Genomic DNA, 18,627 nt, shown 5'->3' on the forward strand with positions numbered 1-18,627 from the left:
ACTGCCTCATGGGTGGCCCATGTTGCTGTGCCTTCATATATTCCCAAAGTGTTGCTCACTACAAGTTTATAATTATTTTTGAATGAAGCAAATGGAAGTGCTGTATTTCTCAGCATCCCTCGAAGAACTTGGAGAAGAATGGCACAAACATAACACATGTTGTTGGTGGGGAGAAGTGCTGTGTTCGGGATGAGTGCATGCCAAGCCCCTTAGAAGTATGACAAGACAGTGAGAGCCTAGCCCCATGGTGGGTGAGCAAGCATGTCTGTCTGTGATGGCGAGAACGACCTCCAGGTCTTTCTTTCTCCAGGACCTGAAGCTCTCCTCCCTCCAGCTTCTCCGCTGCCCTTTCCAGCTCACGGAGCAAAAGGTCAGGACCGGGAAGCTTTGTTCTCCCAGTCGCTAACCCAGCTTCCTGTGTGAGCATCTGTGTATCTCTTGTGCTGTCTTGAGCCAAGGTCGTGGGCATGAATGTCATAAGAGGCTTGACTGTGTCATAGTGGTGAGGCACTGCCTGGTGTTGCAGACTTCCCTTCCTCACAAGAGGGGGACAACTCCATCCTGTCAAGAAATAATTTTTAATCAGCTTTGTTCTCCATTTGGAAAAATCCGGCTTGAGTAATGTTCTCAAGTTGGTTGCGTTTTTTTCACTTAATCACCAAGCATGTTTGAGCAGGTTCCCAATTCGTAGGTAAAGCCATTTCCAGAGGAATGTTCAGGCGACCTCCTTCACTTGGGGTCTCAGCAACTCTGACTCATGCAGCTCATCACCCATAGAAGCAGCAGTGCTGGCTGGTTGGCTCAGAGGCTTCAGCTACACCTTTTCCTTATACTTGCAAAGACTGGAACCCCCACCCCTGAACCCCATTCTGTCCTGGGATCTATGGTAGGAAGGATGGGAGGTGATTGTGGAGCAAGTGAGGCATCTTGGAACTCCCGCTGCCTTCTCTGGCTCGGGGAGAGGGATTTCTCTGCTAATATGAGTCAACTGATGAGTATGGCCAGGAGATCAGAGTGTGTCCTTGGTCCCAAGATAGTAGGGGTTGGTGTAGCTTGCAAATTGCACATTACAATTCTAACTGCCTGGTGCCAGCCTTTTTTACACTGGAGTAGTTGGACCCTGTAATAGCAATACTATGCCTCAGGGATGTTGTCGATTAAATGTGCTTTTTTTGCAGGGAAGACCAAATTGGGTCATTATACCACTATTTCTGTGGGAAAGTACGTTATGAGTTCCAATAGCAATGATGCATATAAACCACCTCACTCATAGAAGGCCCTCCACAAATGGTCACTCTTATTGTTGTTAATCATGTTAAGCTCTCAGAACATAACCCCAGTGTGTATTTTGAGACTGCCTGCACACCGATTGGTACCATGTTCACTGAAATGGTGCCTGCATTTGAAAATTACTTTGGGATTCCTCCACTGAGGCAGAAAAGGAGGTGTGGGGCGATGTTGGGCAACCATTTGGGGAGAACCCCTGACCTCTCAGTATCCTGCCATGATAGCTATGCTCTCAGAGCTAGAGGGTCACAGAAGTAATGTCTATGTTTTTGGAACTATTGAAATGAACTCTCCTCTTGCTCCAGGTCAATAATAGGGGTGTTTGATGTTGCTCAGCTCAAAGCACTCAGGGCTGGAATTCCTGGGACAGGTAGGCGGTTCGGAGGCTAAACGGGAGTGGTCTCCCCGTTCACGCAACCCTCCTTCACAGGCTCACAAGGGGCTGCTTCTCTTGTAGAAACTGCCCTCCCTGACAGTCACTCAGTTAAAAGCCTTCTACTTCACGACCAGAGAGCCCAGTGGTTTCAGCAGCCACATTGAGTTACCCTGGAATCTGTATCTTGTTGAGGGGATTTTGAGGTCCTAAAGAGGCATGGTCTTCTAAGAAAGGTGGATGCTTCTGGTAAGAACTACATGGCTTGTACAATCTTCCATATATACAGCTAAGGAGAAGAGGGCCTGTCTATCCATTTCTCTATCTGCCTGCCCATATCCATTTATCCATCCTTCCTTCTGTCTTCCCTTCTTTCTTCCTTTTCTTCTACTCATTCAACTTTTTTTTTTGAGCCCATTGTTACCAAGACACTGCAGGAGGCACTGAAGATTGTATATAGAGACAAACCAGGCAGGATCCCAGCCTTCAGCCAGCTCACATTGCAGGAAAGGGGTGCACACATCAACAGGCATTCAAGAAAATTCCCCAGGTGCTTGGCTAGCCAGGTATCTGAAGAACAGCAGGGTACAAAGGCTGAGAGGCTGGTCCCATGGGGCTGTGGGGACGACGATGATAATCCCAAAAGACTTCATAGAAAAGTAGATGTGGTGATAATGTCCCTAAGTCTTACCAAATTGAAATAATCTGAAAGAGAGGGAAATAGCATCTCTCAGTGTTCTGACAGGGTTTTTGGTAGCCCTTTACTTTCTGATGGGAACATTTATGTAATCACAAGTCACACACAGAAATTACATATAATGGTAGAATTTGTCTAAGCGGAACCCCTGATTTTAGAATGAATCTTCTTATCTCCTACCCCCAGAGAATGGTGTTAGTGGTTTTGATGTGGTTTAGTTAAACAAAAACCCAACTTTTGAAATATTCATAGATTCATAGGAAGTTACAAAAATGCTATTCAGGGAGGTCCTGTGCACCCCTCACCCAGTTTCCCCAGGGATAATATCCTAACTCTAAAATACACATTTACTTTTATTATAGATCTAAGAAAGACAAATGCAGTTAGTACCCAAAAGGCATCTGGCTTTTTACTGTGGTGTATGCTAACCTGTACTTAATCAAGGTCTTTGTTAGAACATCCCACTGAATACTGTTCATAAATTACACTTACTTTTCACCAAGATTGCTTAATTAATACACAGCTCTGGGAGTAAGTGAAATTCCTTATGTTAGTGCCATTTTGGTAATTTCTACAGACCCTGGTGACATATAAAAATCCTCTCAATTTACATGCTAGCAGGCATTAGGGTGAGGTTTTAGAGACAGATGTGAGGGGGAAAAAAGAAACCTCAAAATAAAGAGAACCAGCAAGAAAAAAGAATCCAGATTTCTGGGCAGTCTGGAGCATTGGAAAGCCTGCCACCAGCTTTAATAAATAGTTCCTGATTTGGAAAATTAAAAAAATATCTTAATACATATGAAAACAACGTGTACAGTATATGCTTGTGTATCTCTTTGCTACATACACACACACACACACACGCGCACTCACACTCCTGTATGTGTACATACTCATTTCATTTTTGTACTTCCAGAAAGTATTGGAGGGTAGTTATTCAGTTGAATTTTGTCAACCAGTGGGTAAATGCAATAGAATAAGTATTGCATTAGATTTATAAGGAAGTGTGCCAAGACAGCTTGACACACAGTAGGTGTTCCCTAGATGCTTGCTGCTTCCTTTCTTACTCTGAGGAGAGGCATTTTTGTCTTTGAATGACAGGTGCAAATTGGTTAAGCTTGCTTTTCTTTTACCCTGATATATTTTTATGTAATGGTGGTTATGAAAAATCTCAACTTTAAATCTTTGTTCAGGGTGATCTAATCTATCAAGGAAAGCATTACAGCAGTTGTATTGGTTGATATGTTATTTTAAACATTTTATCTTGGATGAGAAAATTCACTGTGATTAGTAGCAAGAACTTTTTGCTACATAATTAAATATGAAAAAGTTTTTACCTTTCATAGAACTTTTAAAACCTTAGTGGTACTTTTCAAAAAGGTTTTTAGATACTTTTTTGTTTGTTTTAAGTCTCCTTATATCACCATTTATTCCCCCCCCCATACTCTCTTCTAACTCCCCCATAAGCTTTTTATTACAGAAAATCTCTAACATGTACACAAATCTAGAGAATTGTATAATGAATCCCTGTGTGCCCTTTACCCAGCTTCAGCAATTATCAATATGGCCAGCTGGTTGTATTTACACCACTACATACTGTTTTGAAGCAAATTCAGATACTATATAATTTTACCCATAAATACAGTCATGTGCTACATAATGACACTTTGGTCAAAGAGGGATGGCATATACCTCGGTGTTCCCATAAGGTTATCATGGAGCTGAATTTCCAGTGGGAAATGGAAGGATATGTGGAATCGGGATGATTTTTTAAAAAAAATTTTTAAAGATTTTATTTATTTATCTTTAGAGGGGAAGGGAAGGAGAGAGGGAGAGAAATATCAGTGTGTGGTTGCCTCTGGTGTGTCTCCTGCTGGGAACTGGCCTGCAACCCAGGCATGTGCCCTGACTGGGAATCGAACTGCGATCCTCTGGTTCGCAGGCCCGTGCTCAATCCACTGAGCTACACCAGCCAGGGCTGATTTTTTTTTTTGACACGAGCATTATCTGTGGGGCTTAGCAATAGATTATCTCTCACTCAGAGCGCCTCAATTCTGAGTGCACAGATTACATCCCAATTGGTCAGCTGTTGACCTGTTTCAGCACTGCGGAGCCTGTCTCCCCAGGTCTATATTCAGAGAGTGCTACAGCACTCCCAGATCCAGCTTCATGGTGTTCAGAGTACATTGTTATACATCCTTTGTCAGGGACCTAAGATCCTGTACAAGGACACAGGTCCACAGGAAGCTATCATAGCAAGTATTAAATGCCACTGTCACTTTATTTATTCATTTATTTTTAAATTTTTATTTATTTATCTTTAGAGGGGAAGGGAAGGAGAGAGGGAGTGAAATATCAATGTATGGTTGCCTTTTGTGCGTCCCCTGCTGGGAACTGGCCTGCAACACAGGCATGTGCCCTGACTGGGAATCGAACTGCGATCCTCTGGTTCGCAGGCCTGTGCTCAATCCACTGAGCTACACCAGCCAGGCCACTGTCACTTTAATAAAAGCTTCTTGTGGTGATATGGAGCCACCTGTCCCTGTCTGTTTTGAAAATATTTCCAGGTTGTAATGATGCAAACTATAGATATTTTATTTCTTCCTTTAATTCAATGCAGAGAGCATCCTTTGTGGCAGATAGGGTCAGTGGAACCAAAGACAGATTTCCAAGCTCTAAATATTGAGTTCTCAATTCTACACCCTGTTCATGGTAAACACCCTCCTTTTTTATGAATACCACAAGTTCCTTCATCTGACCACTGCTCCGAGGTGCAATAGCCAGAATTGCATCGCCACAGCGATCTCTGTGTTTCTGTATGTCTTCATCTTCATTTCTTATTCCTGCTGATCCTCAGGCCACCTTTCACTGCCCCCCAGCAGTCACTGTTAGGGTGATCTACGCTGTAGCCACTTTCTCCTCTGTATTTCCGGTCAGTCCAGCCCACATCCCTGTTCATGGAATTGCATCAAAAGCTTCGATGTTTTATCTCTGACCCTTTAACCAAGGAAGCAGGGGTAGGGTTTGTGGAATAGTGTTTATAAACTCTTCTGTAGTGTTCGGTAATATCCTAGGCTTTAACATTCACTCGTTCCTCACTGACTGCCTCACCCAGAGCAATTTCTAGTCTGGCAGGCTCTATTCATGGTAAGTACTCTGTAGAGGTGTACCATTTAAAAAAATCTTTTGCCCTGGCTGATGTAGCTCAGTGGATTGAGTGCAGGCCTGCGAACCAGAGGATCGCGGTTCAATTCCCAGTCAGGGCACAGGCCTGGGTTGCAGGCCAGGTTCCAGTAGGGGACCCACAAGAGGCAACCATACATTGATATTTCTCTCCATCTCTCCTTCCCTTCCCCTCTAAAGATAAATAAAAATAAAAAAATATTTTATACCATATTTCTATTGTATCTTTTCTAGATTTAGTTGTGTTTAGATACACAATAACTGACCCTCGTGTTACAGTTGCCTACAGTGTGTAGTACAGTAACACGCTGTACAGGCTTGTAGCCTGGGAGCAATAGCTACACTGTGCACTCTAGATGTGCAGTAGGCTGCATACCATCTCGGTTTGTGTAAGTGCACTCTCTGATGTTCCCTCAGTGACAAAATAGCCTAATGATGCATTTTCCAAAATGTATCCCTGTCGTTAAGTGACACATGGCTGTATTTCAATTTGTATCCATAAAAGCATGCCTTAAAATATCATTATGACACCAAAAATAATGACAATTTTTTTTGCTGTCATTAAATATACAATCAGTGTTCACTTTCCCCTACTAGTTTTCTATTTTTAATACAGTTTGTTAGTTTGAATCTGCATCTAAAGAACGTACATACCTTGTCATTTGTTGATGTGTCTCAAGTCTCTTTGAATCTAGTTTCCTCCTCTATGTCTCCCTTATTTCCTTAACAAAGTGCAATCTGTTGTCTATTAGAGTCCCACTGTCTGCCTTTGCTGATTTCATCTCTGATATGTCGTTTACTCTATATTCCTATAAATTGATACTTAGATCTAGGGGCTTGATGAAATTCACACACACACACATATAGTTCAAAACTGCATCATAGGTGGTGATATACAGTCTATCTAGCAGCTCATAATGTCTGGCTGTCTTATTTTAAAAATATCAGCAGCCACTGATGATTAGCACCCGGATCTACTTACTCATTAGGGCTTGCGAAATGGTGCCAACAAGGAATTTTTTGAAAGAACGAAATGGGCTCCCATGTAAGAGATCAATAGCAAAAACACTTGAGTAAATGAGGTTTTTTTTTTTAAAAAAAAAATCCAGATGGTTGCAGTAATAGGACACACAGAATCTTATATTAGGAATGGAAAATAATTTAGAGATCATTTAGCCTGGTGTCAGATATGAACACTAAAGCCCAATGACATTAAGTCCTGGGCATGGCCTGGCTTCTGAGGGATGAGGCCACCATTATATACAGGCCTTCCACACACATTGGTTTTGCCTCTTTTATGGCCTGTAGTTCACCCTCTCACAGAGCACGTGACAAATTTCAAGTGTGAGTATAGTTTAGCTAATTTCTTCTCCTTGTCACAGATCATGATTAATTAATTAGCTTTTCAATTACAATTTTGCATGTGCTAGTATTGACTAAATAGTGTGAAATAGAACTAATTATAAATTATATTGATATTGAATTACTACATCAAATTATAATCAGAGAATATCTTGAATGTGTAAGACTTGTTTAAACTTAGAGACAAAGAAATCCAGATATGACTATTGTGTAGTTTCAATTTCATACTTTGTTTCACATTCAAGATATAAATGTGTCTTTTCTAACATGTTTTTATATTATTTAATTTCTTAGATTCTAAAATAATTGTTGTAAAACTGAAAAGTATTTGTTTCTTTTACAAAAACTGCCTTTTACCTACACTAAATATTTTCAGTGATCTCCCATAATTTTCAGTGGGAAAACATTTGTATTTTCTTTCTGTAATCATTAATAACCATGAGATTTCCATTTGAATTGACTTTCTTATTTTCCTTAATTTCTTAGTTTTGAATTTCAGGCTTTGATACTTTAGTGACTTGTGAAGCTAAGACAGAGATGGAGATGGCCTTTTAGAGCTTAGGACAAAGCACTCCCATAATATACAAATCCTGTATTTCATCAGCTGTAAGCACCGGGTTGCTCAGTGCTCCTTGCCTGTGTAAAGCAGAGCTGGGCTGACCTCCCCCACTCTGTGCCCTCACTTAGACTTTCTTTTCTTTTTAATATTAGATGTATGTTTTGTGTGTGATGTCCTATTAGCAATGAAGAGCATTTAGTAAGTTGCTTTAAAAAAAGAGTTTTAGGCAAAATTAGGAGCTAGAGTAAGTATAAGATTTTGTGTGGACATTTTAAAATTGTTTTCTTTTACAGTGTTTGCTGTCTGCATGTGCTAAGATTTAATAGTGGCCGGAGAGTGTTGCTCCCACTAAACTAAACAGCACTCACATCCATGAACTTGCTGGTTGCTCTTGGTCTTTTGCTCTTTAGATCAAATGTGTATGTCCTCACCCACCTCTAGCCCAGGCTCCATCTCTGGTGGCCTTACCGCCAGTGCACAGGGGACTTTGTAGAAACGCTTGGCTGTTCAGGGACATCAGGCGCGTCATCTACCTCAGTGATTCTCAGACTTAGTCCTGGGGAAAAACAGAGGGGGACTCTGCTGTACTTGGAATAACTTTATTGAAATACTGATTTCTTTTTCTTACACTTAATTTTCCTCATACTGGAAGGTCTGTTACTGTTCAGTTTGGGAGGACCTAGCTCATAATATATCTGTAGTCCTTAGGAGTAATGTTGCCTTAATAACTGAAGCTAAGTGGAATAAAAATTTGCCCAAATAAAAACTAGTCTCTGTTACTTGCTCTGCTTTTGTCACCGAAGTTCTCAAGAGCTACGAGTCTACCAAGAACATTTGAAACACTTTATTGTTTCTTTGGATTATTCTTAAGTAGCCAGTGATTTGAATTTCTAAGTTTTTGCCTTCATTGGAAGGAACCCATCTATCAAAAAGGGCAGATTTCAAAACAGGGTTGTACCGCCATGCCTGCAGGACCTGGAAATTAGAAATACATGATTCCACTTAAGTTATTGGCCTGACCTTACACGATCCCTTCCTGTGTTAGGGATGACGTGGCTCAGAAGCTGACAGCGAGCTTCTTATCGGGGAGTTCCCATTTTCCTAATGAGTGTTTCTAAGATGGGAGACAAGTTGCTCTTTCCCGTCTCAGTTTTACTCTGTGCCTCTCTGTAAATGTAGCCTGCCTTTTTATTCCTCAGATTTACTGTGAAACTGTATGACCGGCTTTCAGTTTGATAATTAGCTTACAAGCCATAATAGAACTTATGTCTTGGGTAATTTAGAGTAATATGTTTATTAATTGAGTTTGCCTTTAGCAAATTGAGTTACCTGCTGATGGTATTGTCTGTGGGGCATATGAACACCAGTATGTGTGTGTGTGCATGTGTTTGTATACACTCAGAGTCGGGCCGTGCGTGTGTATTCTATGTACTTACTCCTGCTTCCACAGAGATCTGAGTTTTAGCTTTGTGTCCAGTCTTATGCTACTGATAACCACTATTTGTAACAACAAAAAAGAGATAATATGACACTGGGTGAGTCCTATGTCCTCATTCCTGAATATAGCTTCATGACTGATATGGGAAAACCTCAATTAAGATGATTCAACATGTAAAGGTTTTCTGATGTCCTCGGTGCTAAGCAGAAAACCCCTTATATGGCTGTGGTTGCCACTATTGGTTTCTAACCTCACTGATGGCACCCCTCCCGTTCTATATTAGTACATTTTCTTGCTTAGAGGTACTGAGGATGATAAGTATCTTCCAAAGAGAATCCTATGCCTTGTTTAGAATCTTGCAGTCGTGGGGCAGAAGATAAAATACGGTGCATCTGAATCTGCATTGTATTTGGGTCATATTCTTTAAAGAGAAGATGGTGCTGTATAATTGAGTTAATTGGATTCCTTCTGGTTAATTGAGGTTTTCCTGTTCTTGAATTATAACGTTGAAATGTTGAAATGGCTTCCAGGTTTAAATTGAGCATAATGTACATGCCAGGCATGTACAGATGCAAGTCCCACTTTCTGGGTATTCATGACTGTGCATCGGGGCTGCATGGGAACTTTGGGCTCATTCTGTGACAGTCTGAAATTCTGCCTAATGGTCTCTAATTAATTTTGCGGATGAACCTCTTGCAGTGATTCATTGAAGGCAAGTTCAGTTAAAGATTCTTCCTCTTCCTTCTTTTGCCATCATTTGCTCCCCCTTCCCTCCCCATCTCTTTTTTTCTCTCCCCTTCTCTTCTCTCATTCACTGTCAGGAAAGACTACCTTTGAAGGGACAATTCTCTACCGAGCTGCACCGGGAAAGACGGAGGGCCACAGACGCTATTACAGTGAGTGACCTTAACAGCAAGAGGCAATTGTAAAGATAAGATCTGGGTACTTGTGTTTTTTGATGCAGCTGCACTTTCCCAAGCTGCTCATGCTTCCGCCAAGTGTCTGTGAATTTCTGGTCCAAGGACATGGACTTATTTGCCTAAGATAAGTGCTGTTTCCTTGGTGCGTGCAACAACAGCTTTCCCACCACTTCCCTTGGCGCTTTCTTGTTTGCTTTGTGCCTCTCTCCTGTGTGTTGTGCGTGCATGAACCATGGGTGCAGAGAGGGGATTGGTAGCATTTGTCATGGCATATGTATTTGTGGTGGTAGCTCTGGGCCTCGGGGGTGGTGTGAGATGGCTTCTCATGGACACGTCTACCTCTTACGGTTATTGCTTTTTCTGAGTGGGTCATTGGAAGCTAATAAACCATTTCTTCATTGTGTGGTTCCAAGAGATAAAAATTTGACATCTAAGTCCATGCCAGAAATGGTGTTTTGCTTTGCTCATTCAGCCAATCACCACACGGCAGACTTCTTTTGGCTCAACCAGTGCGTAGCCTTTTGTGTTGTGAAACAAAGCTGCCAAAAGTGGAGAGGAAGGAGATGAATGTGATTAACAAATGAGTCCTGTGAGGCTGTTAGCACAGTTCCTGCCACGGAGTAAGCGCTCTGTACATGTGAATTAAAAACAAACTAATATAGCCCATGGGTCTGAATTGAGCAGTGCTGGAATATTAAGGAAAATGACACAAAAGCGGACAGTTACACGTCTGGCCAAAGCAAATTTGAGGAGGCATTGCTCTCTTTCACCTTGAAGGAGAAACACCCACCCTAGTGAGCACCCACACGTATGCATACATGCACACGTCTACAGAAGTGATGAAAGAGAGGGTTCAGATGTGAACACCACAACTGTGCTTCTCACACCGTCTGTGGAGAAGTGTATTTTTACTTCTGTTGCCAGGCACACAGATACATGGTTCTGTTGTGCATTACTTCACTATGCGTGCAGTGTTCCACCTGGACTTCGCCAGAGGCATTTGGTAGGCCGAGATGGATCTATGCCCTGTTCGCCTAGATGAGTCCCACTGGCCACATCCCGAAGTCAGACCAGTGCACACTGCTATAAGTATTTCCAAACACACACACTTTCCGCATTTAGCTCACTGTGTAACAGTGACAAGCCTTTTACAAACTGGCGCCGATATGCAGACAACATTTTGGGCTGTACTGCCTGAGAGTGTCACTTACTGTTCTGAGTATGACCCAGGGACGTTTTATGGCATAGTGTCTGTGATGAGCACCAATAGCTAAAAGATGCTGTACCAAACAGACATTAAAATGAAAAGTTACATTTCTTTCCCTCCAAAGGGAAGGAAGTAGATTTTGAGTTATTTCATCAACCCAGATATTTAATTTACATAGTCAAAATTGATAGAAGGAGGCTGCCAGAATTTCCGGAAGAAAAATCTGCCGTGTGTCTCCTTCCTAGTTCATGCTTGTGTGGTTGAGTGACTGTGCAGCTCTCCCTGTGTCATGTAAAGATTATTTCTCACACTGGTTAATAAAAAGTTGCTAAGATGAGCCCGGAAGGCAGCATATCCCTGAAATCAGAAGCCCGGTGAAATTGGGATCGCCATGGTTGAAAATATTATAGTTCTAGCTAATGAGAAATGATAGAAGAACCTTCACATTTTTCTTTTTGAGAACTAAACCAGCCTTGCCCTAATCCATTTGCCCAGCTGCCTTCTGGTGGTGGTGGTGGTGATCGGGAGTGGGGTGCTGATGGCTTCATTTCACTAACATTTGTTCATTCTACCCTCAAATGGTTCTTTCCAAGCCAGAAAAGAATATATAAGCCATTTATCACAAAGGAAGAATCCATACAGCAGAATGAGAACATGTTACAGGGGAAATGACATAATATTTGGACTCAAAAATTATATCTCCAGCAGGGATAGCTCTAAAAACAATGAACAAATGAATAAATGAATAGCTAATCCAGGGGGTTTGTCCATGTTTGCACGCTCAAACCCAGCCCTGTAAATTGCAGCCGACCCCTTGTTGTGGGCTGTGCCTCGTTGTTCTGCCCTCTGTTCTTCACGAATGCTGTTCTTTAGTTAATTAAAATGTACACCAGGGATATTCCTCTTCTCTTCTCCTTTTTGGCTTATGAATACCAGTTTATTGAAAATGGTGGCAACAATAAGCCTAGCCATTGTTTTAAGGATTTGATTTTGAAACTTGTTAGCAGCTTATAATGGCCTTTCTATATATTGTCTGTTTTTATTTAATAGTTTCTTCCTGCACTGAGGCTTCTTTATTTGTATGACTTGAACATTTTATGACATTTTCTGTGAGGAATTACATGGTGTTTCATTCTTACACACTAGAAGGCCACCTTACCTATAGGCAGATAGCACATGATTGGCTAATGGAGAACAAAATTTGATGGTGTGCTTTCACCCCCAAGGGTGTGGTTGTCATCAGGAGAAACACAGTAAATGTTCAGAAGTTGCCCTACTCCTCTGTAACATTTTACAGACAAGTTTAGTGGCTGAGTTTAGTATTCCATAAAATATCTGTTGAATCCTGCCATTTGATAGCATCACTGATGTACTAACCATCAAAGAAAGAACATACACCTAGAAATTAACTAGAAACAAATAGGCTTTTCCTTTCAGGAACCTGATTGTGGGCAGAGCTTGGGGTAGAAAGAATCTGGGGAGGTAAATGTCCATGTTGTCTTGCTGATAATTACTATTTTGTGACTTCCAACACATGCCACAAGTCAGAGGAAGGCTGTAATATCCCCAGTGTTCTTTGGAGACAAGTTCCGCTGGAGTAAGGATGGCGTTAAAGGAGGGAAGAAGAGCTTGGGGGGATTCTGGCCTTTGGTAGGGCAGCTTCCTTCCCTCTTTAGCAGTACAATCATCTTGCCAGTCTCAATGTCAAGTCTGGTTTAATGCTTTCCTAGAGAAACATGTCTGCGTGTATTTATTCCTTGTGAAGCCATCCAAAGAGATTTAATTCTTTGGCAGTCATGGTTTTGTGTGGTTTTTTAAATTGCTAATTTGTTTAAATGGCTTTTAGCCTCACAGTTTCCCTTTAGGAAATGTTACTTCCATTGCTAATTGCTAATTGACATGAGTCACAGAGATTGGGGGTACAGTATGTGGTACTGACTGCACAGAGGGGTGAGGAGGGTATTGTTATTGCACAGACGGTGGCAAAACAGATTTGGATAAGAACCAGACTCCGGCTGAGGACAGGTAAAATGTCACATTTACAAAGAGATCTGCTTTGAAGTTAGATTTTCTGTAGCATCGAGTCACTTCATAAAATTAAAGGGCGAGGGGAAAGAGAGCAAACAAAACACAAAGATACCCAAACACAACATGACACACTTAAATGAAAAACCCCAGTGCAAGTTATCCTACGCCCAGTAACACTTTTAGAGGTGGTTCCTGGCTGGCTGTGAGGCGCTTCATGGCTATGACTGATTTTTGAGCTATTTCTCTCCCATCCCCCCTCTTCACAGGTTTGAGGGAAACCACAGGCTCTGAGAGTGATGGGGGTGACTCAAGCAGTACCAAATCCGAAGGCGCCAATGGGACAGTTGCAACTGCAGCAATCCAGCCGAAGAAAGTTAAGGGAGTGGGCTTTGGAGATATTTTCAAAGACAAGGCAATAAAACTAAGACCAAGGTCGACTGAGGTAGAAAATGACTTTCTGCCCATGGAAAAGGTATGTGCAACAGTTTCTTTTTCATTGCAACATAATGCGGAGTGTCCAGGAGTACATTGTATGGGACTTGGTGTCTCAGACTCCCTGCTCCTCCTTTGGGTTTTCGGGGTTCTCACGTGCTAGCTGTTGGCCCGCTCCCCTTTACACGTAGTCCCCCTGTGTGCGAACAGCTTTCCTCCAGAGGCCCAAGCTCATTTGCTGCTGCTTTTCTTTCTTTTTTCAAATTCAGATTTTACTTTTCAATTACAGTTTGCATTCGATATAATTTTGTATTGGTTTCAGATGCACCGCATAATGGTTAGACAATTGTATACTTTACAGAGTGGTCCCCCTGATATTTCAGTACTCATCCGGTACCGTACATAGTTGTTACAATATTATTACAATATTAACTGTTTTCTGTGCTGTACTTTACATCCCTGTGACTATTCTGTAACTACCGATCTGTACTTCTCAGTCCCTTCACTTTTTTCACCCAGTGCCCTGATGCCTGTCCCCTTCTGGCAGCCCAGTCTGTTCTCTGTGACTGTGAGTCTGTTTCTGTTTTGTTTGTTCATTTATTTTGTTCATTAGATTCCACATATAAGTGAATTCATATGGTGCTTCTCTTTCTCTGATGGACTTAACTCCACTGGCTCCTGCTTTTCATACTGATGTCCTCACTCTGGAATGTTTCCCAGTTTGACTTTTCAGATGGACCGGCACTTCTCCCTTTTCTTCCGAGAAAAGCCCCTCGTGCCTGGATGCAACTAAACAGATGACCTTGATACTTTTCAGGCAACCTCCTTGCCCCTCATCTCTCTACTGTCCTTGTATACTTCTCTCATGCTTTGTGCTTGGGGGTGTTGCCTGCTTCTGCACTAGAGGAAAGGCGGTGTGCATTTTTTCCCTAGGAGTTAGGTGGGAATGATTTCAGACTGCCAAAAAGAAGTCTCCCTCGTGTGTGAGTGATGGCAGTGGCCTCGCTGTGACTCCCTGGGTCGTTAACCATCAGGAAGCTCACTTTTTTCTTCTGCCTCTGGTTCTGGGTTGGCAAGAAGCAGACAGCGTGTTGCTGCTGAGTACGCGGTTGCCACAGCAACACACCCAGAGCCATCGCACTTGTGGCTGTTAATGACGTCTACTGTGGTACACTTCTAAGCATCATAGCTTTGCTTAGGATTTGATAAATACCGTGGAATTTTCCAGATTGTAACAAACTACACTTGTGCTGTGCTTAAGGAACATTTGTTAATTTGATTTAGTGCTGAAATTTTTGCTTTGTCGCTTGTGCCAGCAGGCTTCGGGGAATAAGGCACTGGCAAGATCTCTAATGCAGGTTTATTGGTAGCTGTGAAGTGTTTTTGATTTTTCAACGAGATGAATTTTTTAAAGTTGCATCATTTTCCGCAGCTGTAGAACTTCCATCCACCTCCCTTCCCTCTACCTCCTGGGATCAGGCATTAGAAACAGAATGTGAAAAAGAAACTTTTGGACACTGAATACATTAGTAGATATTCATGTAAAACCCTGTGAAGAAGGTGGAAAGGGCACATGTTTAGACAGTAAAGACTCTCTTCTTTTGTTGAAGCTGCTCTGAGCCAGTATTGTTTCTTTGAGTGATCAATATAGGATGTTTCTCCAGATCTGAAAATGGCGTAGTTCATAGCATCTAGCTCGTGAGCTCATTTCTGTTCCACATGGTCACTTTCAGTTTCCTGTAAATATTTACAGAAGAGCAAGGCCCCATCTTGGGAGGAACGACGTACGCAGTTTTTCTTCATTTGATTCTAGTAGTTGAAATGACCCTGACCATTGACGCAGCACAGTTAATCCCTTCTGTTTATTTTTTTTGATTCTTGGTCTTCTTCTTCTCTGTGTGAGACATTGTGTGTTTGACTTTTATTATTGCTACTTATATTTGTTTTAGCCACTAATAATAAATTAGGGTTATTAGGAACAGCAATATCAGCATCAAACGTGAGACTCCCACGTTTGTACATCAGCGCTCTTTTCCTCTGAACCCCAGAGCCCAACTGCCGACCTGAACGCCTCCACCTGAAGATTGTAAATTCTTATCATCTTGTCCAAACCTGACCTTGTCATAATTCCCCTCCAACTATTCTGCCCACAGTCTTCCCCATCTCAGTTAAACACAGGGCCATTTCCTGTCCCCTTGCTCAGAAGAAAAGCCCTGGATGGCTACTCACTCCTGTCTTTTTCTCACATCCCATTGCCCATCCATCAGCAAATCCCATCAGCTCTGCCTCCTAAGTAAGCCTAGCATTCACCATGGCTTTTCACCTCCACTGCCACCTCTTGCCATCACTATAGTGCCTTGTAGTAGGGCCTGTTGTTCCTTCCCTGCCCCCTATAGTCTATTCTCAACCGTGAAGCTAGGACCATGCCACTCCTCTGCTCGCCCCTGCAAACGCTCCCCAGAGAACCACAGTGAAAGTCCCCCACAGGGCTCAGGAACTGAGGTGACCTGACCCTCGTGACCACTCACACTTCCTCCTTTGCTGCCCTTCTTCTCACTTGGTTTATCCCAGTCCCCTTGCTCCTCTTCAGACATACCATAGATTCTCCCACTTGGGGACCTTTGCCACAGACTGTCTTCCTGGACACTTGGCTTCCACCTGCTCACCCAGTGTCCTGCCTCTCTTCACAGGAGGCTTAGCTCAGACCTCACCTTTTCAACAAGGCCTGCCTGGCCCATTCATTCTGAAACCTGTCCCCTTAGCCCATCCTCCTTTCTTGCACTGCACTGTTTTGTAGCATTTACCCCCTTCTAAAATAATATTTATTTTCCATTTATTATTTGTTCACTGATGTATGCTATGTTCATGGAACAGTGAGTGGCACATAGTAGGTGCTCAGTAAATATTCATTGAATGAATAATATGAAAACTGTATTAACATAGCACTTTAGAGATTACAGATATCTATAAAATGGGGGATGTGGGTAGGATAATATAACAGTTATGTAGTTGAAAATGTAGCAGTTGTATGGTTCACTGCATCTTTGTGGAACAAACAGATTTATTGCCTTGGTCTTGGTGACATGCAATGTTAACTTCATCAGAGTAGTAATATACATATATATATATATATGTACATGTGCATGTGATTCATGATTTGTTTGCAGAATGAAACCATGTGCTGGCCATCAACCTTAACCTGCTTCTCATTGTGAAGCCTCTGGGGAAAACGTAAACTTCCCAGCCTGCTTCACTGGCTGTGGGAAATCTTTACAGTGTCTAAGAGTATGCAAAACTCTGTCCACCCCCTGTTGTTGGCGCCATGGATAGCTGTATAGATTTATGGACTCATTATGTTATTGTACAACCTGGCATGAAGGCTGATGAGTGTGATCGTGTTTTACTAGTGCACAGCCTGGTTCTCATCACTTTTGAGATGGTTTTGTGACCAAGATTCATGTTTAAGGAAGGAAGCTTCCTTTCAGAATTGAGCTCGCTGTTGATTTTGTAGAAGCAGCAATTGGATGTCACATGACAGTTATTTGAGGCCCAAGCAGGTCCCCCTCTCAGGCTGGGGCAATTGGCCTTCTGACATGGCTGATGTGATAGTTTGGTTGAAGGAAAAAAGGAATCTGATAATTGCTAACAGCTGTAAGCAATATAGTATACTTTCTATTCAAGTTTGTGAGGTTTTGAGATACATTTTTCTGAGTTAATTTTGTGCTGATTTTACCTATGCTTTAATCCCAATCACCTCACTCAGAGTGGCGGAATACTAATGATTCTATTCCAGGAGATATTTCATAACACTCCCCACCCCCAACAATAAGGAAATGATGAGTATTCTTGCTTCTCCTATTGATAAGAAAGAACCCCAATTATGAGTCGTTTTAATGCTACCAATTGGATACACCTGTGAATGATTTGTTTAATGCACTATTTAACTGAAATATTTACACATGAAATGATTTCATGTGTGAGATTTTGCTTCCAGTAATTTGGAAGGTGGAGGGGTGGAGCACAGAGTAAACAAGATTGGTCATGAGTTAATTGTTGCAATGAAGTTGGTGCATACATGGGGGTTCATTGCACTATATTTTTGTATATGTTGGAAATTTCCCTTGAGAAAAGGTTAAAGAAAAAGAGAACCTTGGGGGAAAATGTACCATTTAAGCTAACTAAGCCCCAAAGGTAAGTATGTGTTGTATCAAAATAGTGGAAAATATAGTGTGCCTAAACATGAACCAAGTTAAATGTCATACGATTAGAAGGGCAGGCTACAATTGTCCTAGCTGATTGACCTTGACAAAGTCACTTAGCCTCAATTCAGCCATCTGTAAAATGGAAATACTCTTTGTACCTATTCTAACTGATAGAACTTTAAAGAAGTTATATACCTTAAAATACTTCAGAGTTGTAAATGTAACTCATTTCATCAATGTTTTTTAAGTGCTCACTGTGTACTTGTCACTGGGTATACAGTAGTGAACAAGACCAGGTTGCTGCCCCTCAGAGAGGTACAGAAAAGTAAACAAGCCCTAAAAATACAGTATAGGGAATGCTGTGACCAGGCTGAGCAACACAGTGCTGTGCTGTAGGAGCCCTCGGGCATGGCAGGAAGTAGTGACTCATTAGGGAGGCTGGAGAGTGTGTGTTCATGTGGGTGTGTATCCACTTCCTCCAGGAAGTGATGTTTAGAGCTACAGGGAGTGATATTTTTAGGCCTACAGGAAGTGATGTTTAGGCTGACACCCATGGGTCCAGTAGACATCCATCAAGGAAAGGAGCATAGAGTTGTCAAGATAGGAAGAGCAATTTGATAAATGCTTCAAAGGGAAAAAGAAATGGCATGGAGCATGTGTTGAGGCCCCAACAGGAAGTGGGGAAAGATGAGAATGGAGAAAAAAGCAGGGCATAGATCAGGAAGCACCTGTGACATGTAGACTTGATCTTGAGGAAAATAGGGAGCTATCAATGGAAAGCTTTTTTTTTTTTTTAGCGTGAGAGTGACATGATCTGATAGATGGTTTAGAGAATGTATTCCAGGCTACAGTGAGAGGAGAGGATTACAGAAGACAGGGTAACTAAGACTCAGGAGAGAGGGTAACAGAAACTCAGAGTGGGCCCCCTGATAAATCCCC

At 42.0% G+C, this 18,627-nt stretch overlaps 1 protein-coding gene across 5 annotated transcripts in view; it reads left to right on the forward strand.

Annotated features, from left to right (window-relative positions):
* SH3KBP1 (SH3 domain containing kinase binding protein 1) overlaps positions 1-18,627 on the forward strand; it is a 320,771-nt gene that overhangs the window by 171,662 nt on the left and 130,482 nt on the right. For 4 of the 5 annotated variants that reach the window (XM_037046253.1, XM_037046250.1, XM_037046252.1 and 1 more), the window contains one exon: positions 13,321-13,526. In XM_037046253.1, coding sequence (XP_036902148.1) covers positions 13,321-13,526 — 206 coding nt within the window. Of the gene's footprint in view, positions 1-310; positions 371-9,720; positions 9,796-13,320; positions 13,527-18,627 lie in introns of all 5 variants that reach the window. The other variant, XM_037046255.1, reaches the window with a different exon arrangement.

This window comes from Sturnira hondurensis, unplaced genomic scaffold (genome assembly GCF_014824575.4).
Source record: "Sturnira hondurensis isolate 20B ecotype Veracruz unplaced genomic scaffold, ASM1482457v3 Scaffold0005220, whole genome shotgun sequence".
Lineage (NCBI taxonomy): Eukaryota > Metazoa > Chordata > Mammalia > Chiroptera > Phyllostomidae > Sturnira > Sturnira hondurensis.